This window comes from Myxocyprinus asiaticus, chromosome 12, assembly GCF_019703515.2.
Source record: "Myxocyprinus asiaticus isolate MX2 ecotype Aquarium Trade chromosome 12, UBuf_Myxa_2, whole genome shotgun sequence".
Taxonomy (NCBI): domain Eukaryota; kingdom Metazoa; phylum Chordata; class Actinopteri; order Cypriniformes; family Catostomidae; genus Myxocyprinus; species Myxocyprinus asiaticus.
In genome coordinates this window covers 37,340,183-37,364,938 of record NC_059355.1, presented here as the reverse complement: position 1 = coordinate 37,364,938, position 24,756 = coordinate 37,340,183, and the positions used below count along the sequence as shown (strand labels likewise).

The 24,756-nt window shown below is 38.1% G+C and overlaps 2 protein-coding genes across 11 annotated transcripts; one reads left to right on the top strand and one right to left on the bottom strand.

Moving 5' to 3' along the window:
- Nucleotides 1–465: 465 nt before the first annotated feature.
- Nucleotides 466–6,967, top strand: LOC127449294 (PPARGC1 and ESRR induced regulator, muscle 1). 2 transcript variants are annotated; one of them, XM_051712634.1, is made up of 4 exons: nucleotides 466–557; nucleotides 2,391–5,102; nucleotides 6,572–6,688; nucleotides 6,827–6,967. In XM_051712634.1, exons 2-4 carry the CDS (start codon nucleotides 2,423–2,425, stop codon nucleotides 6,907–6,909), a joined length of 2,880 nt encoding a protein of 959 aa, XP_051568594.1. In that variant the 5' UTR covers nucleotides 466–557; nucleotides 2,391–2,422; the 3' UTR covers nucleotides 6,910–6,967. The 2 variants fall into 2 exon arrangements, with proteins under 2 accessions (XP_051568594.1, XP_051568595.1); XM_051712635.1 differs by lacking the exon at nucleotides 466–557 and having other exon boundaries at nucleotides 1,231–5,102.
- LOC127449291 (arginine-glutamic acid dipeptide repeats protein-like) lies at nucleotides 6,717–24,755 on the bottom strand. Of its 9 annotated transcripts, XM_051712631.1 has the most exons (19): nucleotides 24,551–24,754; nucleotides 23,881–24,126; nucleotides 23,691–23,739; nucleotides 23,411–23,535; nucleotides 23,169–23,268; nucleotides 22,751–22,849; nucleotides 21,841–21,921; nucleotides 21,600–21,753; nucleotides 21,219–21,311; nucleotides 20,619–20,821; nucleotides 19,856–20,032; nucleotides 18,497–18,607; nucleotides 17,238–18,385; nucleotides 16,068–16,296; nucleotides 14,876–15,566; nucleotides 14,429–14,569; nucleotides 11,953–11,997; nucleotides 10,995–11,172; nucleotides 6,717–10,217 (listed from the first exon to the last, which is right to left on the bottom strand). In XM_051712631.1, the coding sequence occupies exons 4-19, from the start codon at nucleotides 23,428–23,430 to the stop codon at nucleotides 10,184–10,186; spliced, it is 3,504 nt and encodes a 1,167-aa protein (XP_051568591.1). In that variant the 5' UTR covers nucleotides 23,431–23,535; nucleotides 23,691–23,739; nucleotides 23,881–24,126; nucleotides 24,551–24,754; the 3' UTR covers nucleotides 6,717–10,183. The 9 variants fall into 9 exon arrangements, with proteins under 9 accessions (XP_051568591.1, XP_051568584.1, XP_051568589.1 ...); XM_051712624.1 differs by lacking the exon at nucleotides 23,881–24,126 and having other exon boundaries at nucleotides 24,551–24,755; XM_051712629.1 differs by lacking the exon at nucleotides 23,881–24,126 and having other exon boundaries at nucleotides 14,474–14,569; nucleotides 24,551–24,755.
- Nucleotide 24,756: the final 1 nt, after the last annotated feature.

Below are 24,756 nucleotides of genomic sequence, written 5' to 3'. Positions count from 1 at the left end.
ATGTGTCTTATATATCAATCTATCTATTTGTTATAAAAAAAATTTACAACTAAATTAACATTTATTTAATTTATTTTTATTGCAAATAGTCACTGTTGTCTGTTTTTGCTTTTTTTGGGGGGGGTGGGGGGTAATTGTTCTTTTACAATTACAGTCATTCTTTATGACACTTTTCTGGCTTTTATTACACTAAATAAGTGGAGACTGATCCTGGAGACTTATTTTCCTCCCTTAAAGCTATACAAAGTGGAGACCCTTCCACCGAGCACATTGTTCAGTGGTTTAACCCTTTATGGATGAGCAATAGATAATAGCTGACCAGTGACAAATACATATCATGTCTCCAGAGAAACCCTAATTATAAATCTGAAACAGAATTCCCCTCTGAGAATTCCAGCACACACATAAACTTCCATGTGATCAGACACATAGCTCTATTTATAACAGACCTGGACAGAGGGCCCCCTCTCCTTCACACAAGGGCAGTGGGATTTTGTGTGCCATGCCAGTCCTTGATCAACACTGAAGAGTTTTGAAAGTGTGATCAACAGATAAAGGTAGGAAAAACATAAGAGATGTTGTATAGGAACTAAATATGAAAGAGTTAGAACTTTGTGGAGCATTTATTTAAGGGCTTCAGTAGTTTTTGCATGTGGAGATATTTTCCATTGGCCTGTGGTGTGTGCACTAGTGATACTGTACCAAAACAGTCCTTAACCATGAACCCAAGGAAAAAACACTTCATACATAAGAGTTCAACTATTTTTGCTCTAAAATTAACAAAATACAACTATTCAATGGCTGCCGATTACATGTATTGAGGGTCAAAGAAAACAGTGCACAGCATGAAAATGCATGCTTAAAAATATGCTACATTATATCAGCTGCACAACAGAAAAGACCTAGGTCATGTAATACAAGATTTTAAGCATGTTAAAGGCTCCTGATGTAAACTTTAGCCCGGTCTATCATATTGCATATCATATAGTGCAAATGGGCTTTTTTAAGGGTTGTGAAGTGAAACACACAGATAAGGGATTTCCTGTATATGAAAATTGACTGGCACTGCACTGGCATCATGGAATTATTGCACACTACACACACTAACATAATAGTAAAAACTCAGTCTGTGTATTAAAATGATGGCTATATCTATAAAACTCAAACATGATTTAGCAAAACCCCTACATAAAATCTCAAATGAGCAAGGACATTGAAAGAACATTGTAAAGATTCTTTATTGCCATGATTTTCCCAGAAAATTACACTGAGTCACCTTCCTTTAAATTGTAATGAAAGGAAAAAATAACAAAAGAGAGCATAGTTTAATGCAGTTATTGCAGCACCCAGAATGTTTGTAAGGACACACCCCACAAGCTAGATAAGATAAGACTATTTCTTATTAATGGTCGTAAATCATGATCTTAATTGTAGGTATCAAGTGACAAATCCAGGTCATAAAATTAGGGCCATGCAAATATTTGCAAAAGGCACAACAACACTAAGACAAAAGGAGAGCATGCTGGTATGTTTTGTGGGTCTGGCTGTTGCTACTGCCAGACATGTTTTAAGTCCACAAATCACTCTCTAGTGAGTTGTTGTGAATATGTACTCTGGGTACAGTCTGCTCTGGAGTCAGCTTACAGGATGATTCCCAAAGTGGCATTGGAGACATTTTGGGTGCATTCTAGTTATAAGAAGCATCAAGTTATAAGAAGATTACAGAGTATTGTTTTAAAAGGTTTTATTTGCATTAATTAGAGACAGAAGGATGTTTCCCTTTTTGTTTATTTGTTGAAAATGTATTTGGTTTCCAAGACCACATATTTGGGAGGGGGGGGATATTTGAATAACCCATAAAAAAAAAAAATAATAATAATAATCTATAGAGATCTTGTTTTTTTAATAGGAGAATGGCGCTATTTGTCACACTTTTTTACTCCAGTGAATATTTCTTAGGGTGGGTTTATTTTTGCAAGTCAGTTTCTGTATTGAAACACACATTTGTACAAGTGATCTTTTGACTTAGAATCTTATTGTTACTAACACAACCTTTCACTTGAGTTTCACTCAACCATTTAATAACAAACTAGATTTGTAGGCAATTTGACATTTGTGTGCCACCATGATTTTATAGTTGGCCAGGCAACTTTCCCAATATTTTCAAAGGTGTTCGGAATTGTTTCAAGTTTGTTGATAGGGTGTTCTAGCAGTTGCTAATGTGTTGCTATGGTGTTTTTTTTTTCTTTTAAAACCTTTGTCTATTACTTTCAAAAGTGATTATGCGCCCAGTATTTACTCTCCACCTAAATATTCCAAAAGAAGCAATGTAAGGTGTACAAAACAAATTAATCGATAATTCTAAATAATAGATATTCTATTTTTTTCAGATGTTAGAACAAAGCGTATAAGCCCAGCTGAAATGGATGACTTTGACCACAGCATGCTAATAGCCGAGCAGGACTGGGACTGTTTCTGTACAGTGAGTGAGGAATGCTCTGTACAGCAGGCCAAGCTTGCAGTCTTGGATGACTCTGGCCTAAGTGACAATGACGATGACAAAACATCCATCCATGTGTCATCTCCTTCCACAAAGGCAAGCTCTGAACCTCTCTATAAAAAAGATAGCAGTGCAGAAGGACAGACGCAGTGCAAAACACAAGAAATAGGTCAATTAGAGAATTCAGAGTTTACAGAATGCAATGCCAAGACTGCTGGACAGGCTTGTGATATCAGATTGAATGACCAGGGAGCCTCTTATGAATGTTTGGAATTAGATCACAACAAAACTAATGAAGACAGCAACTCCTCTGACCAGACAGACTTAGATGTAGGGATTTTAAGAGGAAATGGCGAGAGTCAGGGTGAGAATAGATCAAGCCAAGCCATCATCAAGTTAGTCTCGGAAATGTCTTCACCATTTACCCAGGATATAGGGCATGGAAACAGCACAGATGGTACAGAAACAGGAACTGAGGTGACAGACAGTTCATCAGTGCCAACAAAAGAGAAGGAACGTTGGTTTGTGACTGTGAATGACAGCCCAGTTCGCCTGAGAGAAAAGGCTGGCACTTCCGGGCAAAAAAAAAGAAGAAAAAAAAAATCTTCTAAAAATGTGAGTCAGCATAGTGGTGTTATAATAGAGAATCATGCTTCCTTAAATAACAATACAGAGGCAGATATCAAAATAATTGAAAGACAAACAATACAGGTCAAATTTGAACAACCTCCCAAATGTGCATCTGAAGAAAACAATGCTCACAATGAAAATTCTTCCTCTCACTTGCCCAATATTCATGATGTACTTCATAATCAAGATATAAAATGTGAATCACCTGCTGGATCATCTGATGATGAATGGGAAAATATAAGCTATGCCATACATTTAAAAAAAGAAAGCACAACAGATATTCCAGAAGCAAAATTAGAAAGTAATCCTCCCTCTATAAATTCATCGTCACTTTTAACTCCTAAACAGATCCCACAGTCAGTATTTAAGAATGTTGATGGCCCTTTGCCACAAATATGGAATCATGAAAGGACAGCTTTCAACTATGAATGTCAACCAACAATTGATCATTTAAGCCACTTTAATGACACAGGGGAGGGAAGTCCCAGATTTATTCTGGGTGCCTCCACTCCAACTGCTCCTTCAGACACTGAAGAAGAAAGAAAAGAACTGCAAGAACTTTTTAGACAGTCTATGGATAATGTAAAAGAGTCCTTAACTCCCCAAGAGATACATTGTCTACAATCCTCCAGTAACAGTGCAAAGACTCTAGAAGCAGCAGTAGGTCCAACTCGACCCATATATGCCATTTCCTCGTTTTGGGATGAAATGGAAAAATTTACGATAAATGATATTTTGCAGCTTAGAACAGGAAATAACAGCTCTCCATTGAGAGAAAGCATTATTCAAGGGGAATGCAGCCCTATAGAAACTGCTGATGCCCATCTTCAAGACAGGGGTGAGGTTGATTCTAAAGATGAGAGCGTAGAAGATAGTGGCCTGGTAGATGACGCTGCAGATTCGGACTATTTCACACATGTCGATGACTCTAGACCAGACCGATCGAGTTGTGAATTCTCAACTTTTTCGGATTTTGATGAAGAGTTTCTAAACCTTTTCCATACAAGTGCAAACCCTAGTCCTGAGCCCCTTGACAGCCAAGAGCAAACTCAAAATTTCCTTGGGTCTACATCTGGAAAAGACCTCCTACAAGAAGGTCCAGAACAAACTAAGTCAAGCTATCAAAGTGAATCCGAGGAGATTGCAAGTCTATGTCCTCCTGAGAGTGAACTTCAACCCTACATGTATTCGGAAGCACAGATGCAAGAGATGCTTCTTACAACCAGTGATCAAGACAACACCATGAGTACCTTTCTATTGGATCACTGTAACATGAGGAGATCAACACCTTCTCCAGTTTTATCTATTTCTGATATTCTAGAAGACCAGTGTTTGCTGTCCTTGTTTGAAATTTTGAGGAATGACACTCAATTAGAGCAACGCCAGGAGAGAAGTCCAGGCAGAAGCACCTCTGTCGTTTCACTTCCATTTGCACAGAACTTGTCTGTGCCTGAGACATATGATTATTTGTTGTCAGACTTTGAGGTTGATGTTCTCTTTACTTCAGAGCAAAGTACGACGAAAAGTGAGAAAAAGATGGTTCCTATATATTCCTCCTCTCACTCTGTGGTCAGAGACCTAGTGTTTCCAGAGGTGGAAGAGGTGAAACATTCAGACAGTGAAAAAAAGAGTGCCCAAATCCGAAATCAGCAAACAAGGTATGCAAGCCCCTCTGGAACACCAAACCTGTGCTATATTACAAGCCATAGTAACCAAAGAACATGGAGAAACCTTTCCTTAAGACGAATCAAATTGTCTTTCATGGAAAAGACCTGGTGTAGAATGGCCACCTCATGTGTTTTTCCTAAGACTACAACAGCTGACAAAGCCATTACAGCAAATTGTGGAACCAGAATAACCTCAAATTCTTCTGTAGCTCATTCAAATTTTCCAATGCTTCTCCTTGAGAACCAGGCCTTGGGACGATTGACAGATCAGCAGATACATGTAGGGGCAACTCTCTCAGGCCCAGGTAAAGTCTGTTTAACATGTATTTATGTAAGTGTGTTAAAATAGTTTCTTTGTCTTACAATTTCATTGTCTTCATGAAAACTGCCTTGACAATATTTTACACCAAAAACAAAAAGGAAAAAACAAGAAATTAGATTTTGCAAATATATTTTGCATGAAGTCTATGACCATCAGTATTGGGTAAATTACCCAAAAAGTAATCCACTACAAATTACTAACTACTTCTCCAAATTTCTAATCAGATTTCTTTACTGATTATTTTATGGAAAAAGTAATCATTACTAATTATTTGTTTCACTCTACGAATTTAAATAAAGTCTATATTTCCTCTTTGTTCATTGTCCCACAACTCATACTCTCAGCACCATACGTTTCTCCCTTACAATGACACATTAGTGGACGCTCGCCCTCCAGCTGTCACAGAAATGCAAACAGATGTACATATGAACATAATTCATGTTTTACATGAATTCTACATAATATTTTTTTAGAAATATATATCCCTTGCAATGTACTTAAAAGTAATTAACTTAATTGAAAGTCAGTAACTGTAATCTGATTACAAGAATTCAAATGTAATGTTACATTATTTTTATCTTAAACGTAATTAGATTACAGTAACTAATTACTTTGTAATCAGATTACGTCTGACAATTAGATGTTTTTGCTTTATTTTCATGACAATTAATGAAGTAATGTACTGTAATGCGGAGATAAAAATAAATTATTTACATTTCAAAGTGCATTTAAGTACAAATGTACAGTATTTAAACATCAAGGAAGTATTTCTTATACTTAATTACATTTATGCTGATTATAATAAAAAATGCGTAGGAGCGTTTTTATTGTGACAGTAATGACAATTTGAGGGGAACTGTGCTTAATTGTAATAAAAATAGTCACAATGCCAAAAAAAAAAAAAAAAACTTTATTTTTTCAATATATTTGTGCAAAATGATATACAGTACTGTGCAAAAGTTATAGGCAGATGTGAAAAATGTAAAGTGAGGATGTTTTCAAAAATAAAATGATGAATAATTTTTATCAATTAACTTTATACAAAGAGCAGTCAACACACACAAAAAACTACTTCTAAACTAAATTAAAAAAATATTCCGTCTCTCATGTAATTCCAGACAGACTCAGTGATGTTGAGGTCCGGGCTCTGTGTACCTCTTTTTTTTTTTTTTACTTCTATTGTTTTCTATTTGCAAAATAAATCTTTGAAAATCTAAAATTGACATTTCCTATTGATACACTGAAGCAGAAAATATAAAATAAACATCAAATGTTTTTCGTGAAACATCTAATTTGTCTGACTTTTTAACAGTTCTGTATATTTATTTCCTTTTGGTGTGAAACATGACCTGAACATTTCTTAATGACATGCACCCTTATGCTGTCAGTAAAATTTGAGGAAATGGATGAGATTGAAAATTTTTAAACTAACATTGAAAATTGTGTTTGCAGACAGAGATTGCTTCTTTTTTTCCTTGAAGCAAGCAGACATGTGCCTTGTTTGCATTGCTTTTGCATCATGGGTACTAAAATCAACCAACCTACAATCCGCAGACATGTGGAAAGCAGGTAAGACAAACCTGAAAATGCTAGATTTCTATAATAAGACACAATGATCAGTCTGTTGCATATTAAATTAGGCAATTTATTCAGATAATATGAGCACACAAAATTAACATAATCCTTTTTCCCTCTATTAATTCTTAGCTCTTCTGGCAAATGTGAGCGCAATATCTGCTATCCAGTACTTGCGGCGATACGTAAAAGAGGTAACAGAGGATGAACCATAAAAATCTAGTATTATTTTGGAGTATTTCTCACAAAGGGGCCAGTGTACAGGAACGGGATCATTTTGCACAAATTCACACCAAACACTCTTTAGTAAATACACATATTAGGACATATTTCCTAACAGTCTAATATTTTCATGTTTAATATATTCATGTTACAAAATATGTGTTCAATCAATAAATAACTTATCAAAGGACAATTTATTTATTTTTTTTAAAGAAAAGCCTTCAAAGTAACAGGGGAAACAAATATGTTTTTCCGTACAAACACTTGTTCAGTTAGAAGACATGTATTGCTTTAGATATTAGGTTGATATGGACCAGAAGTGGCAACTGGTTTTGCATCAGTTATATTCAGGACCCAAGTTGTGCTATACATATTTATGTAATTCACATACAAATTAATTTGTGGTGTATATACATTGGTGGCCAAAAGTTCGGAATAATGTACAGATTTTGCACTTATGGAAAGAAATTGGTGCTTTTATTCACCAAAGTGGTATTCAACTGATCAAAAAAAATGAAAAGTGAAAAATTACTATTACAATTTGAAAAAAATGTTCAGAACTTCTTAAACTGCTTCAAAGAGTTCTCATCAAAAAATCCTCCATGTGCAGCAATGACAGCTTTGCAGATCCTTGACATTCTAGCTGTCAGTTTGTCCAGATACTCAGGTGACATTTCACTGCACGCTTCCTGTAGCACTTGCCATAGATGTGGGTGTCTTTTCGAGCAATTCTCACGCACCTTACAGTCTAGCTGATCCCACAAATGCTCAATGGGGTTAAGATCCATAACACTCTTTTCCAATTATCTGTTGTCCAATGTCTGTGTTTCTTTACCCACTCTAACCTTTTCTTTTTGTTTTTCTGTTTCAAAAGTGGCTTTTTCTTTGCAATTCTTCCCATAAGGCCTGCACCCCTGAGTCTTCTCTTTACTGTTGTACATGAAACTGGTGTTGATAGGGCAGAATTCAATGAAGCTGTCAGCTGTGAGGCATCTATTTCTCAAAATAGACTCTGATGTACATATCCTCTTGTTTAGTTGTACATTTGGCCTTCCACATCTCTTTCTGTCCTTGTTAGAGCCAGTTGTCCTTTGTCTGTGAAGACTGTAGTGTACACAATTTCAAGCATTGTATAGCCTTCATTCCTCAAAATAATGATTGACAGATGAGTTTCTAGAGAAAGCCATTTCTTTTTTGCCATTTTTGACCTAATATTGACCTTAATACATGCCAGTCTATTGCATACTGTGGCAACTCAAAAACAAACACAATGTTAAGCTTCATTTAACGAACCAAATAGCTTTCAGCTGTGTTGATATAATGGCAAGTGATTTTACAGTACCAAATTTAACAAAGTAATTTAGCATGTTTCCTCAAGGATAAGGTGTTGGAATGATGGCTGCTGGAAATGGGGCCTGTCTAGATTTGATCAAAAATTAATTTTTTCAAATAGTGATGGTGCTGTTTTTTACATCAGTAATGTCCTGACTATACTTTGTGATCAGTTGAATGCCACTTTGGTGAATTAAAGTACCAATTTCCTTCCGAAACAGCAAAATCTGTACATTAGTCCAAACTTTTGGTCGCCAGTGAATAAAATTCATTTTTCCAATAATAATAACTCTAGATGTATCTATTAAATGCAAATACATCATGCTACCAAAGCTTAAAAAAAGTTCATATAATTTTCAGTGAAGGAAAGAATATAGTTTGCGCATAAAAATAAAGTTGGAAGTTATGGAGTTATCAGAAAGTGCCATTATGACTCCTGTATGTAAAATATTTCTAACACACTGGTTGTAAAGGGAGACTGATGTCAGTGTGATAAGAACAGGTGTATATGAAACAGCTTCAGAAAAAATAAAAACGCATAAAAACAATGAATTTAGTAAAAAAAAAAAAAAAAAAGATCTCGAGTTGATGACTGTTGCCGTTGGTATGACAAGTTAATTAATGTACTGGGGTGTATGAAGGGTAATTATGGTGCAAGCTGTTTATAATCATCATCATCTATCAAAATGACAGTGTAGTTTCGAAAATGTTCACCTACTTGCAACTACAGAACACTTGCATGTAAAGACAAGTATATAAACATGGATACTAAAAATGGGAGTATATTTCCCATTTAAAATATTCATATACTTAAAAAAAATGCTGTTGAACACTCAGGTCCCATTTACAAAACAATGGCACACCATTTCATGTTTTATATTGTTATATTAACAATTAATAGTAGTGCACAACAATTCCACTTGTAATGCAATAAACTGTCACAAAATTAGTCTGTGGTTTGTTTATAATAAATTTCAGTTTATTGTGATAATGCTGTGCTCTTTCCCATCCTGCCTAATTATGAAAATGTAACATTGTCACCACTTCCTAAACAGATGCCAGGTTGTTAAATTTGCTACCAAGTGCACATGCTTGGAGGGGAGTTAAAATGTCAAATGTAGCTGGTAATGAGGATATAATTATATATGCCATTAGGTATTTTATTGCAACTTTCAAGTCTACAGGTGTCATAGAGAAAATATTTTTTTTTAAATATGGACTCCCTCAATATGACCATGGCAGTGAAGCAACTTTTTATGCCAATATGGACGAGCTCTGGAATGGACTGCATCCATACAGGGCAAGATCAGCACTACAGTTAACAACATACTAATACTTAGGCTGCATTTGGTCTAAAACAAATGATGAACAAGCTAAATTAGGTAGGTGAAAAAGTATTGTAGAGTTTACTGTTCTTGGGTTATACATATTAATAAGTGCTCTGAGGTATAGATGAAAAGAGGCTGTCAGAGAAAAAGTAGGATACAGTATGTAAAGCATGCACTTTTTGCACACAGGTCATTTGAAGTTTTTGTATCCAAATCTATCATTGCAACTTTTAAAGTTAACAGTTAATATATTATTTTAAACATATAATATTTACAATCTCAAAACGAATGCTTCAAAAAACTTTGAAACTAAATTGTGATAAACTCTGGATTGGACAACACTTTTCAAATACTTAGGAAATCTACAGTACTTTGCTTTTAGCGTAGTAGCAACATTACATGGGATTTTCATTTTTGATAGAAACCATTTCTAAGTAGTGTTCATGCAAGGAAAGCAAATTCAATGTGCTCAAAGGCTAGTTATTTCATATAGCACAAAGGAGTCAATAAGTGCAGAAAAAGGGATAAACCCATGCAGGGACTTCTGAAATAAAAGGTCTGATACCCTGAACACAGAATCCACTCAACAGTGTAGGTGTCAATCATTTTAGGACTGCTTGTCTCCCTCTTTCTTCAGACGACTGTTGAAAAGAAAACAAGAACAAATAGGTAAAGCCATTGAGAATCAAAGCAGGCAGGTAAAAAAAAGCCTATGTGAAATCTTACTGTGCACTTTGTCTTTTTGCAGAGATAAACTGCATTGTGAGCACAATACACAATGTGATTCCCACAAAAGTGATCGAAAAGAAGTAATTCATGCGCCATAATGATGTTAAAAACAGCTGTAATCTGCCTGAGACGGCAAATTCTGTTATAAAAAACACTGTAAATTAAAGCCACTTTCTGGTTAACTAAAAATGTTTGTATGCTCTACAGGCTGCACTAAAAGCAGAGAATAGTGTTCTGAAACTCTGAGTCTTAAAGTTAATGGAAGTAGAATAGACCCAACTACTTTCTTAATAGACGTTTCTGTTGTTATTGTAAACAATTCATCAGGGCATGTTATTCAAAAAGGAAAAAAACATGTTTGTCTTTGTAATCTTTCATCACAATGTAATAACTTGCTCTGCCTCTAAAATGAATTTCCTTTTCAGCTGATTTCACCAAGCACCCTTATTTTTCAACACTTACCCTCCAACCACCTGTCATATAGAGACCCCTTTTCGCAATCCAATAAATTCCTAATAGATAAAATTCAAGCCCTTCTCACAGAAAATAGCCAATGTCACATAACGGAAGTAAAAAGTTGGCAGATGCCTTTTATGAGTAACTTTAATGTCACAGATGTTTTCCATGTCAAACTAAGAGCTTATTTACACATGCACTTAGAACAAAATGTCAAGGCCCCTGTGGTTCACCTGTAATAGTCTTCTTGGCTTGGGAGAGGAGCACTATGCAAGTGTGCATGTCCATGTAGCCACTGCTGTTCCAGTGCCAGCCTCTGCAGCTCTGCTGACTGCACCTGCATCGCCTGCAACTGATGTGCAGCTGACATGGGAACCAGGGGTCCTGGTAAGTCCCTGGGGAATGGTGCCCCTGTGAAGAAAACTCCCTTCAGTAACATTTAACTACAGTACTTCCTGCTATTTGACTATAATGTACTGTATATATTGACTCTGGATGGTTATTGTGAAACAATAAAGCAATAATAGGTTAACAAACATTAAGTTACATTAGGGATGTGCATTTTGGTCATTTTGGCAGCTCGAGTACACAGAGAAATCAACACACTTAAAAATGAAGATTATTGGCTGTTATTGGATGTTTGTTGAGGTTCCATTATGAGAGAATAAACAAAAACTGTCCCACATGTATTGTGCTGTAGTGATCGATCATTCCAGTCACTTCTGAGTACTCATGCCCATCCCCATATTATTTAATGCTTAACAGGTCATTAGTTCATGTAAATTAAATAGTAACAAATATTATGAAACATCCTACATGAACAACTCATCTGTTATGCATTATAACGATACACTGTGTCTACACTACAAGCAAGCTGTGTGACAGGACAAAACTAAATTAGTACCAAAAAAAAAAATCAATGAAATTGTCTGCATAGGAAGCACACACAAAAATCGCTATGCTTTAGAGGGGTAATGACACGCCTTTTTTATTATTTCAATATGTTCCTTGAGATTCACTTATAATATTAATAAAGTTTTTTGCATGTAAGGCTGGCACCAGAATGTTTACAACCAAAAGGCACCATTTCCGGTAAAAGTCAAAGAACTCTGCGAGAATCAACATCATAGAACTCACAAAAGCTGAAATCAACACCTGAATATCACCACAGTGTGATAAATTGCAAATCACCTTGCTGCCCCCCCTTCTCTCTCCCCCTTCTCACCTTCATCAGCTCTGGACCAACACAAAAGACACAAGATTTATATGTAAAAATATAACAAATACCATGAAAACAAAGAATGCAACTGTATGTGTTTGATATCATTTAAGAGGTCTCTGTGCGACTGGTATAGTGGTCTCTTTCCCATGTTGATAAAACTAATGGTAACAAAGTTATAAGGTCTTTGCCAAATACTGCATAATTCTGGAGGTCTATCCCCCTCCTTGACCTACAATTGAAATGATCTCCTATAAGTTAACAAGGTTAAACCCCAGGAAGTCAAGAACCCATTCACCCCCAAATTCTCATTGTTCAAAGGATAATACCATTTGGTACACAATGTTTATTCTGTCTAGATATTTAAGAAAAGTTGGCATGAAGCTCTGGGGATCTGTAAGCAGATCTCCCATGCTGTACTGCTGCATGTAGTTTTGTCAGGTATGTTTCTTTGACTTGTCTTTTATTTTTTAGTAATGCTTGTTTATTCTGATCATGTGAAATTGGCTTTGATTTGAATTTCTGCAACAATGTTTTATATCCTACCTGACAAATAAATTGTTATTATTTGATTTATTCTGAATTCCTCTGAAATCATTACTGGAGCTTTAATATAGGAGGAAGCCATTTAAAGACTCTCAGTTTGAACTTAAACCACTCAGGACAATCAGGTAGGACAACCACCTAGGACAACCAGGTAGGACAACCGGGTAGGATTTGAATTTCATTAGACCAGGGTAGACCATACTGGAGCTTTAATATAGGAGAAACCACCCAGGACAACCGGGTAGGAGAACGCCATTTAAAGACTCTCAGTCACTGCTCACCGCCCGTCTTAGCAAGTTGTATGTATGTGAATAAGCGGCAATATCGTCTGGTTATGAGAAAAGCCAAACCAGACGATATTAGTTAACCCTACAACCGCTGACTAAGAACGGAACTGGCTATCCATTTTCGGGAGGTTTACGTAATTTAATAACGGCCGGCGTAAGTCTCCAAAGATCAAAAGGACAATGAATAGAAGAGGATTTAGAGTAATCAATAACCTAAAAATGTTACATTAAAAGAATGATCAGTAATTAATTAGAGCTTAAATATAAATTAGAGGTCAACTTAAAATTGGAGTCAGATTAATATAAAATTCAGAGTCAGATAAAGTGAATAACGGAATCAAATGTGTGAATTAACAATAATTGCTTTACTTCAGCACTCAGAAAAGACAGAACAATGCAGAGACCTTCAAGGGCAACTTATTGAAGTTCCACTCCGGAACGGATAGAAAATTATCCTCTTTTTTTTACTGCACAAAAAAAATAAAAAAATAAAAATAAATAAATAAATTAGTCAAACATGATCTTTTTCCACCCTCATTCTGACCCTCTGTCATAAATGCTTGGTTTTGCTGCTGCTTCTCCTTTAAGACTTGACAGTAAACACCCTCTGTTATGATTGGCTCTTTGCTCTTGACTGACCTGCTCTCTCCTTGCCATCTCACTGCTCACCACTACTGGGCTGGCTACAGAAGTGATAAAGTAGGTGTTGGTGTGTTGTTGTGGAGGTGGTCAGATGCATATGTCACACTGTGGTAGACATCACAATGTGGAGGAAGTAGAGAATGAGTCATTTATGCAGTTTGGGTTCAACAAATGCTCTTTTTGCAGTGAGGAGGAAGTTTTGAGTTCAGAAAATTAGTGTTTTTATAGTACAATGATCTCTTAAGTCAAAAGATCAAGGAAATCTAATTCCTCATGTCATGACCCCTTTAAGTTTAGACAGCTTCATTGATATTAATGGGTGCACTGTAGTTTTGTCGCATTACAGCAGTCGCTTGGTGCTACTAAAGTTGTTAACTTTTAATAAGTGTAAAAAAATGTAAAGTTATCTTTGAGGGGGCCTGGGTAGCTCAGTGGTAAAATACGCTGGCTACCACTCCTGGAGATCGCTAGCTCGCTAGTTCGAATCCCAGGGTGTGCTGAGTGACTCCAGCCAGGTCTCCTAAGCAACCAAATTGGCACGGTTGCTAGGGAGTGTAGAGTCACATGGGGTAAACTCCTCATGGTCACTATAATGTGGTTCGTTCTTGGGGGGGCGCGTGGTGAGTTGAGCGTGGATGGCATGAAGCCTCCACACGTGCTATGTCTCCGTGGCAATGTGCTCAACAAGCCACGTGATAAGATGTGCGGGTTGATGGTCTCAGATGCAGAGGCAACTGGGATTTGTCCTCTGCCACCCAGACTGAGGCAAATCACTATGCAACCATGAGGACTTAAAAGCACATTGGGAACTGGGCATTCCAAATTGGGAGAAGAAAAAAAAAAAAAAAAAAAAAATTATAATTATCTTCAGCAGCTATTCAAGTTAGAAACATTCACCGGTCATTTCAGATAAGCTCTGATTTCTCTTTTTTGGAACAGAGGTTGAAACAGGGGAGTCTATTTGGTGACTCACCAAACAGAGGGTGGCGCAGCATTTCGTGCTCATGGGGTAACTCACTCAGTAGAGGGTTGGCAATGGCACCAGGTGGGTAAGGGAATCGAGCCAGAGGGGGGCCAGCAGCTAATGGGTCCACCAGAGGATGAGGACCTGAGCCTAAAAGAAAAAGATGTCAACATTAGAGATTGAGTATACTTTCTTTAAAGGTAAAGAGTGTTAGAATTCTTTCTCATATCCCAGCTTAATCTACAGTCCACTATCAGTAAGCCATTTGCAGACTGATTTCACCTAAAAGTGTAACATTTTGGCTATGTCAAAACATTCTCCGTGTTTGAAATCAGGTGTTTAAAATGTTGTTTTGTGATGCTAATGACACAGAAGCTACATACTTCACCTTTTTTTTTTTTTAAATTAAACTCTCAAATTTTCTAAAGAATTCTCTAAAGAATATTCAGTTCTCACCTTGGTTGAGTGGATCCTGTTGGTGCAGATGAAGGTGGGAGTGTATGTGTGAGTGCTGGTGGTGGTGTGGCGTAACATTGAGCATCTGTAACCGTGCAACAGGGTCACTGGCGGCAACAGAGGCCATTCTTTCAGCATGGAGTCGCTCAGCTGTCAGCCGCTCAGCATAGGTTATCTCCGGCCGGGGGGGTGCTGCTACATTGCGCTCCATGGCTGGGTGGAACTGGGCGAAGGGGTGTGGCCCAGGCACATGAGGCAGAGGCAGGGCCCCATGGCGAGCAAAATGCTCCATAGGATTAGCTGATGGATGGAGTGGGTTCTCCATCTCTGGTGGCTTGACCTCAAATCCGGGCTTCATTCTTTCTCTGATCTCTCTCTCTCTCAGCTCACGAAGCTCTCGCTCCCGGAGGGCGGGGTCTGCTGCATAGAGACCTGGCATGTGATAGGCTAGCAGGTGCTCACCTGGCCCAAGAGGCATGAAGAAAGGATGGTTGCGATTGGAGGGCGACATGACATGGGGGCGGGCGTACTCGCTGAGTGTGCGGAGGGCTGGGGTGTCAGGGCCAAGATATGGTGGAACAGCTGCCACGGTTGTGGGGGGAGGGGGTTCAAATGAAAGGCGACCTGGTTGCACATGGGCAGAAAGCAGGTGATCGCTCATGCGACCATCATGTGATGAGCTTGAAGCACGCTGTAAATAAAAAAATGACAACAATGAAAATTGTATATTACAATCTTTTTCCAAGAGCTGTTTTTTCAAAAGATATCAAATGAGACATTTCTCACGATACAGATTTTTTTCTGTTGTTATTGTTATAAAACAGGAGCAAATACCTTCAAAATAGTGCAGTCAGTAATGATGAACATTTAAGCACATTTCCCGATATTCTCATTATGGTAATGCATCCGAATGTTTTCTGGATTTTGTAGTGATTCTCATTTATGTAATACAATAAGTAGTTAGTGTAATCAAATGATTTACATTAAAATAAAGTACAACAAATACTATACCATAAATACTTAATTTAAATTAGATACATTGCATTACAGTACTGAGAACTGGGGTGTGCTTAATAGTCATGAAAATAATGTCATAATTTTCTTTAAGCAAATTATAATTTTTTCTTTCTTTCTTTGACTTTGAGGTGAAATACAGCAAGTATAATTCAAAGTAAATATGATGTCCACTTACAGAAGCTTTATCAGAGTCCCTCTCTCGCTGTCTTTCTCTCTCCCTCTCCCTCTCCCGCTCTCTTTCTCTTTCTCTTTCCCGTCCTTGTCGAGCACTCAGCTCTGCCTCTCTCCTGGATCTTTCGGTAGCTTCCTCTCGTTTTTTGGCCAGTTTTGAGGAGGCCAAAGGAGTAAAGTACAGGTCTGTGCGAGAGCAGGAGTTGTAGCCTCGGTTGAGGTGTTTGATGAATCTGCAAGTGGCAAACAAATTATACTGTGTGCTAAATTGAAAAAAATAAATGTTAAATCTTAGAGAGTGTTATTTTGAAACCTGGTTTGTTTTAAAAGGAAATGCAGGGCTCTTTTAACCATATAAACCCTAACATTTGAAATAATCAGGAAAAAAAAATTGTTTTTAACCTATAGAAAATATCTAAAAAACTAAATATGTGATTTTTTCATCATATTTAATCAGGCTTTAAAGGTCATTGTCCTTGTGAGACCCAGCAATTCATTTTTGTATAGGACTTCAATTATGTCAGTTTCTCTTGATACATGCCACAGTTAATTTTACGCACTGCTTTTACTTTATCACAATATTAAGGCGACCATTTTGGAAATGATATTAAAAGGATTTCTGCTTCCAGAAGAGCATGGAAACTAGGCAGTAGACATCAGGTACATTCAGTATGATGTAGATGCTATAGAAAGCCATGTATCAAATATAATATATGTGGCTTTAGACAGACTTTTTTTTATTTTTTTTTTACAAAAATGTAAAAGGGATTTTAACAGATTGTGTGTGTGTGTGTGTGTGGGGGGGGGAATACATACAATACATTTTAATGTGGTGTAGCATGCTAAAATCAAAAACTTTTTTAAACAGCATATTGCTAAAAATATATATATATTATATATCATGCATGCCATTTCAATGACCTCATATTAAATTAGAGACTACATGGAATGTTTGTACTTTTAAAAAAATACGTCACACCACAGGACATGGGAAGAAATGGGGACCAGTTACACACTTTCCCTTATACATTCATATAACTTTTCACCTAAAATCTTTATGTTGATAAACAAAAATTCCATGGACATGTTATGCATCAACTACCCATAAATGCATATGCTACTATACTTGTATTGTGGTATATTTTTGAAAAAGTTGATCTCAGTTCTCAAATACCTTGCTGACTGGCTTGCATGGATGGGTATTTCAACGACTGTCGGTTCTGGAGAAGGACTCCTGCGAGGAGGAAGCGGGCTATCACACTCCTCCTCTTCATCAATTGGCTCTTCTTTGATATGAGCCTGTCCAACAGGAGTGCTTTCTGAAGAGGACGTGGAGGGTTGATGAGCAGGGACAGGAACTGAAGAGGAGTAAACAGAGAATGGAGCAGTGGACTCAGGGTTGGGCCGATTTTGTGGTAGAGGTGGGTGAGAACTAGCTGCAGCCGGAGGGGCACCACTTGGGTGACCTTTAACCTGCTGGCTCTGTGATGGAGTCAAAGGGGATGGCTGAGAGGAGTGATTTTGCGGAATTACGTGCAGTGGAGGAGGCTGGGAGCAAGGCAAGTGCTGTGAGGGCAAAGAGGTGAGAGGTTTCAAAGCAGGAGGTGGTGGCAGATTGTGGTGGATCTGGAGAAAATGGGGTGGAGGAGCAGGAAGGTGAGAGGGCTGCTTGGGAGAGGGTGGAATTGGTGTGGTTGGAGGTGGCTTGATTTGGGATGCTGCTGTAGGGGGAAGAGGAGGGACTGAACTCTCCCTTTGAATGTGTAGCGGCCTGGGAGCAAACCCTGGTGGCTGATTGGACCCAGTTGAAGGATTCTGCATTTGGCCAGGATGGTGCTTATGATGGGATGGTGCAGAGAAAGACTGCCCCTGACCCTGCACCTGCTGAGATGAAGAGCTTGAATAAGAGGTGGGAGATTCAGGGCCTCTGGGACCACTTCTGAAAGCGCTTGGAGATGGAACCTCCTGAGAAAGATCCACAGAAGATGCTGGCTTTGAGGGGGTAGTAGAAGCTCCAGGAGAGGGTGCAGATGAGGATACAGGCACTGAGGGCTGAGGTGGTGGTGTTTGAGAAGGGGTATCTGTTGTTGGGGTAGGAGTAGCCTGCTGGGGCAGGGTTTGGGGAGTGGTGCCAGGTGGAGGGGGCGGTGCTGGGGAGTCTGAATCGCTCTCATTGGCCTGCAGGGGACTGGCCAGGCTGGGGGAAGAGCTGCGGTTGTCTTGATCGATGTCTTTAGTGTCACTGCTGCCGTCGTCATTGGCACTGCGGCTATCTGAGCTCTCACCTTCACCCTCGCCTTCTGACGGGGAGTCGGGACCCTGCTGGGTGAGACAGAGTAACCAGTTAAGCTTTCTACAGAGTTGTGTTGGCTTAGCGTGTGCCACTAACTAGATAAAACCGAGTAGCAGTTCTGTTGGGTGAGTTCCCCTTACCTGACTCTTGGGTCGTTTCATGTTTTTCCTTTCTGGCTCATCAGCATCTGGAGCAGCAGCCTCTCTCTGTCTCTTCACACCCTTTACTATGGATACCTCGACTTTCATCTTCTAAAGATTAATGAGAAAGAAACATAAAAAAAACAAATACAAACAGGATACATATACAGCTGTGCACTGCAAAGTTAGTTTTTTTTTTTTTACAAACTCTGGACTGAGAAGGTCCCTTTTTTTTCTTAATCAATAAACAACTCAAAAGAAACATATAGACAAATGAAGACAAAGACATAAACAAAGCCATAGACCTACATAATAACATAACGTTTGTTATCAAATACATAGACAACTGACAGGACATTACAAATTATTTCTGGGCATTGTGATATGTAACCTTTATTACACACTTTAAATACATAGAGTTGTGCTAAGGCAACTGACCCTTCGCTAAGCCCCAGCTTAAAAGCGCTTCTGACCAATCCTGTCGTAGCAACTGTTGCCCTTCCGCCATTACTCTGACACGTGTGTGCTATTTTCCAATGAGAGCCTATGGAAGTAATGTGGGTTTGAGTACTTTTAAATGGGATTTTTTTTTTTTAAATAATCCAAAAAAAAAAAAAAAACATGTAAAAACCATAGTTGCCGGGTCATTTGTAATAGTGACACGAGTTACCCAGAGAGGAAACACGCAGTATTTTTCTTTCTTTAGAAAAAAAAATAAATCTTTAAATAAATCTGGAGAAGAACATGTTATGGATTAAACTGTCAGCCCTTATTCCCAAATGAACATAACATCTGCAACGACACCTACATTTGCTCTAAGTGAATTAAAGCTAATAACTGAAGGTTAATTCATTTATGTATTGATTCAAGTCATAGCATCACAGCATCAAAATGAGTGTGTTATGAGACGTTATAAACAGCTCTGTTCCCTTACGCTAATGTTACTAGATGTGTAATCGCTATTAAATTAAGTTTCTCTTTTCAAGTGACTCTAATAATAGTTTTCCTTAATTCAATTAGATTCACAGTCTCCACAGTTTTTTAATCAAATTACGGAGTAATTTAACAATTTATTTTACAAAAAACTTCATGAATGGGAAAAATATGATCCATTCTGTTTGAGAATATCTTGCCAAAAACCGTGTCTTTCACGGCAATCTCCCATTCATTCCAATGGTGAGTTCTGCAGAGCTTATCAGAGCGAGCAACTGTAACCAAGGGGGCGGAGCTTAGCAAAGTGTCAATTAGTCTTTTTTTTTTTTTTTTTTCTTACCGCCAGGAAGTGAAGGAAGAGAAAGGGAAGATATTTAGTAGCAGTTACTTTTAATAATAGTAAAAAAGGTCCCTTTTTATCAGCACCTTGTTGGCCTTCCCAGTCACTCCATTCTTGCTATCAGAGATGGAAGCCCTGGTTGCCATAGCAGTAGAACTGGCTCTGGGGGACTGTCCATTAGATCGCGCATCTTCAGGGGTGGGAGACATGCCTGAGTCAGGGCTTCCAGTTGGCCTGTTTCGCCCACTTCGAAGAGATGACATCTACATGGGGAAACATAAGAAGATTAAATTAAACAATGTTTTTATTTGAAATAAGAAAATGAGACTGAAGAGTGGTAGCAGGCACAATCTAAAAGCACCTAGATGGCTGAAGTATAGAGCTGTTCTGTTTGTATATGTGGGGGTGGGGGGGGGGGGGGGGGTTCACAATAGTAGTTTTCAATAAGGTAAAATAAGGACTGTACAATGGTTGTCTGATGAATTACATTTACTAAGCATAAAGTATAATATGTACACATACATGCTTGATTAATAATGGGTAATTAATGGAACAAATGTTTTAATCCATATGTAGCAACTCAAAATTTGTGTTTAGGGTATGAAATTGTGTAATTTATGATGTAGAACAAAACCTGACAGTCTTTTCAAGTAATGTTAACCACAGACCTTATTTTACTCATAAATCAAAAACTGCTATTCTAAAAACCAATTAGAAATTCCAGTGGGAACCCATGGCGAATTAGCCTCCCTGGTTGGCCTACAAATTCATGTCATGACTGAACAGCTCTATTAGATAATACTCTTTACACAGAGCCCTGAGCACAACCAATTATACAAAAAGTCCTACATGTTGCGGCACACGGCTTCGACGAGTCTTCATCCCATGTCTGACTCCAAGCCCCTCTTCCTCATCTTTGACAGGTTTGAAGAGGTAGGGTGGATCAGCTGGTTTTGGAACAGGCGGCAGGCGTCTGTGCTTGTTGAAGTGAGAATAGCAACTAGAGCACAGCAAGACATTGTCTCGCCCTCCATGATGCCAGTCCTTGGAGTCTGAGAAAAAACATTTGTGCGAAAATGTCTAATAACACGAAAGTGTGTGATTGTTCATATTTAGTTCATGATTCCTACTGCAATAAAGAACCTTATTGTTAAGTGTTACTATTTACAGCAACAAGTGTTGCCAAATTAATTAATTCAACTGATAATTAAGAAGCTTAAACATAAGAATACTGAATCCCATGTAGTGACCAGGAACTGGAAATTTGTTGCTTTTTTATTCAGGTAAATTACAGTGACATACATTTCAACCAAGTTCAGGCCAAATAAAGTATCTTACTGATTGAACGCACACATATCGTCACAGAATTACGACATGAACAGAATGGAGTACCATACACAGAATATACAGCCTAATAAACACCACTGATGAAGGGTAAAGTGAACTTACTAGTGATTAGACAGTGACTGCAGGCTTGACCTTTGCCCCCCAGCTCACTATCTTCACTGTCCAGATCATCTTCACTGGCTGAACTAGGCTCCACTATAGATAGAAGACAGGAAATACACAGTCAACCCAAAATAAAATATAAGGTCAATTAGGTCAAATAAGGTTTGGCAAAGTTATTATATTGTGATGCATCATGATATATTGAATCTTGACATAGTGTTTTGCAATGTCTATCGTATTGTGAGGTAGTAGTTGATACCAGCACTGATAGGAAGTACTGCCTTTATAACATAGTGACTAATAGTATTACATTTCCTATCACAATTGGAAAAACAGGTTGAAATTAATTATCAAACAAATGGTGCAATGTGCTAGACTTACTCGAGGAAGTGCGTGATGTTGTATTGTTCGCAGCTGTTGCGTTGCGAGTTTTGACTTTGCGAGACACCGGCTGCCTTCTCTGCTGCCTGTGAGGTCGTGACCCCACAGCCTCAGGAGTTTTCTTCCAGTAGTAGTAGAATGTGATCAGCTCACCCTAAGCACAGATGCATTTTTTAAATTGAAGACTTAAATTTGACAGAAACAAACACACATTTAGACATGAAATGCAAGGTGTTCTTACCGTCTTCTTACTGGGTAGTAGCTCCTTGCGGATCTTAAAGAAGTTTTTGCCGTACTGTCTGAGGCCTTTAATAAACCGTTTCTGTAAATGAACAGAAAGAGGATTTTTTAACCTTAAATATGTGCTCACAATATGTCGTACTTGACCTTAAAGGAATAGTTTAAATTCTCTCATTATTTACTCACCCTCATGCCATCCCCGATGTGAATGACTTTTTCTTCTTCTGTAGAACACAAACAAAGATGTTTCAAAGAATATCTCAGCTCTGTAGGTCCATATAATGCAAGTGAATGGTGACCAAAATTTTAAAGCTCCAAAAAGCACATAAAGGCAGCATAAAAGTCATCCATAAGACTCCAATGGTTTAATCAATGTCTTCTGAAGCGGTCCAATCGGTTTTAGGTAAGACCATGCCAAAATATAACTAATTTTGCACTAATAATGACAGCAGCAGTCTACCTGGGGATTATGATTTCAAGCTTAATTACACTTCCTAGCACCATCTAGTGCTGTGTGCATGCATCAAGCACTAGGACGTGTAATCAAGCTTGAAATCATGATCGTGCCTAGAGACTGCAATGGCAAGATGTACAGTAAAAATGTGTTACATTTTGGTCTGTTCTCATTCAAAACCGATTGGATCACTTCAGAAGACATGGATTTAATCACTGGAGTCTTATGGATTACTTATGTGATTTTTGGAGCTACAAAAGGTCTGATCCCCATTCACTTGCATTGTATAGACATACAGAGCTGAGATATTTTTCTAAAAATCTTAATTTGTGTTCAGCAGTAGAAAGTAAGTCATACACATCTGGGATGGCATGAGGGTGAGTAAATAAGAGAATTTTCATTTTTGGGTGAACTATCCCTTTAACACTATAAAGAGAGAGAATAAAAAAAGACTCACCACTTCATCTTCTGACCAGCATTTCTCAATGAGTTTTGGAACTGGTTTCTTCACCAGACACTGCAGGGCTTTTGCTGCATCATACTGACTTTCATGGAGCTGTTCACAGAACAAATTAAAATTTACAAGTTGCAAAACAAACCCTCAATCATTTTTTTTATGTAAAATAATTTATAACTTGCACAGCTACAATTTATTTCAAACCAAACTTTTGACACTGCCTTTAATCCAATTACAATGTCTGAAGGTAATAAATTAATTTTTATTAAAATATAATTGCTTAATTACTTGCTTAAATATTAGGAAATACTACAATGATATCTTACTTGAATTAATCACATCAAATCAATCAAATTCCTCATTAAAATGATCTAATTTAGTGGGTTGGCAGACTGGTTAGGATCTCACATTCACTGACCGTATTTAAAGCATTCAAGGTGGTATCATCCCGTGAAGCCGCAAGGCAACCATCCTCTGTTGAACCTCCATCACACATCCCTGCAAAAGCTGCCATGCTCCTGATTATTCAGCAAACACGAAAATAGAAAAGGTTATGTTGAATCATACACATCACTTCCCTTTTTAGACACAACCTGAAGCGGTTATGAAGATAAATGTAAAACATTAATATGAACTGGCATCTGGCCCTGCAGCTATTACCTGGCAGCCCGCAAGTACATGAGGAGGTCACAGTCATTGACCCCAGGTGCCCACACCAGCTCCTCATTTTCTGTCACAAACTCTGTTTCCAGGGCTGGTGGGGGCTGTAATTCAGGTAGTTTGGCCTACACACATTATAGCATGATGTTTATCTAACAGCTGTGACAATAACAGTCACAGAGCAAAAGTCAAGTGTGTTTAAGGACTTTTATTAATAAATACATCCCATATATCTGCAAACATGGACTTTTTAGAAACTCTTTGTAAGAATTTTACTCACCTGGTGACTTGGTCCCACCCGAATCTCTCCTTGTGTACTGTTCAGCTGCCTGAAATACCCCCCCCAAAAAAAATTAATTACATACAACTTGGCTGTGTACATGCATTAAAGTTCCAAGGCAGAAGCAAGAAATGACATTTAGAAAATACACCCACTTTTACACATAAACAATGTTTTAATGGAAACATACTTAGTAGGAAAACTTCACGCCCTGTCATCCGAACTGTTTCATGTCACTTTTCCACACATTTAAATCGCCTCCTTTCAGTGTTCATCAAAGCTGATTTGCCTATCAGCAGTCGCGATGATCGATCCAAATCCCGCCCACTTCGCGAAACAAGCCAATCAACGTCCGACTGCTTCGTTCCCTCCAAAGGTTATATAAACGTGTGCTTGCTCTTCCAGTTTATGTATTTACACATAAATCATTTAATCGCTGTGTGCAGAATCAATTACAGTGCAAATCAAAACCAGGAGAATTAACTTACTGCCTCGACGTGCACAAATACCGTTCGTTGTCTTGACATTTTTCGCAAAAGAAAACAGTACGCTAAAACAGAAAATTATTTCCCTAAACAAATATGTACATAACAGACGGATAAAACTAATTTGTTAGAACAGCATCGTATTCAGTATGCACTACATAACAGTTAGCAACAGTTTCTACACAACATCTGCCCCATTTTATCTCGTCAGGCTCCTAGCTGGCCTTTGCGTGTTTGTGTGTGTGTGGCCGAGCGAGACGAGCTGTCAAGTTCAAAATCATCTCGGTTTGCACTAGAATGCAAAAGTATCCGCGGCGCCTGCAAAACGCAGGCGCGTGCAAATCGAGTAATCCGGAACAGAAAGAAACAACAAACCTTCGCGGACTGAACAAGTCGTCCATGGCAGAGGCCGTTTCGCTAGTGTTAACAGTTTGTTTGCAGCTGCGGCTCAAAACTATGCTTTCGTCTATTTCATACTACCCAAAATGGAGGCTGCGCTGAGTATTTTTTCCTCAGCGCAGGCGATGACCTCAGTGTTCACGCGCAGCCTACTGAGATCCCCTTCAACAAGCGTAACTGAG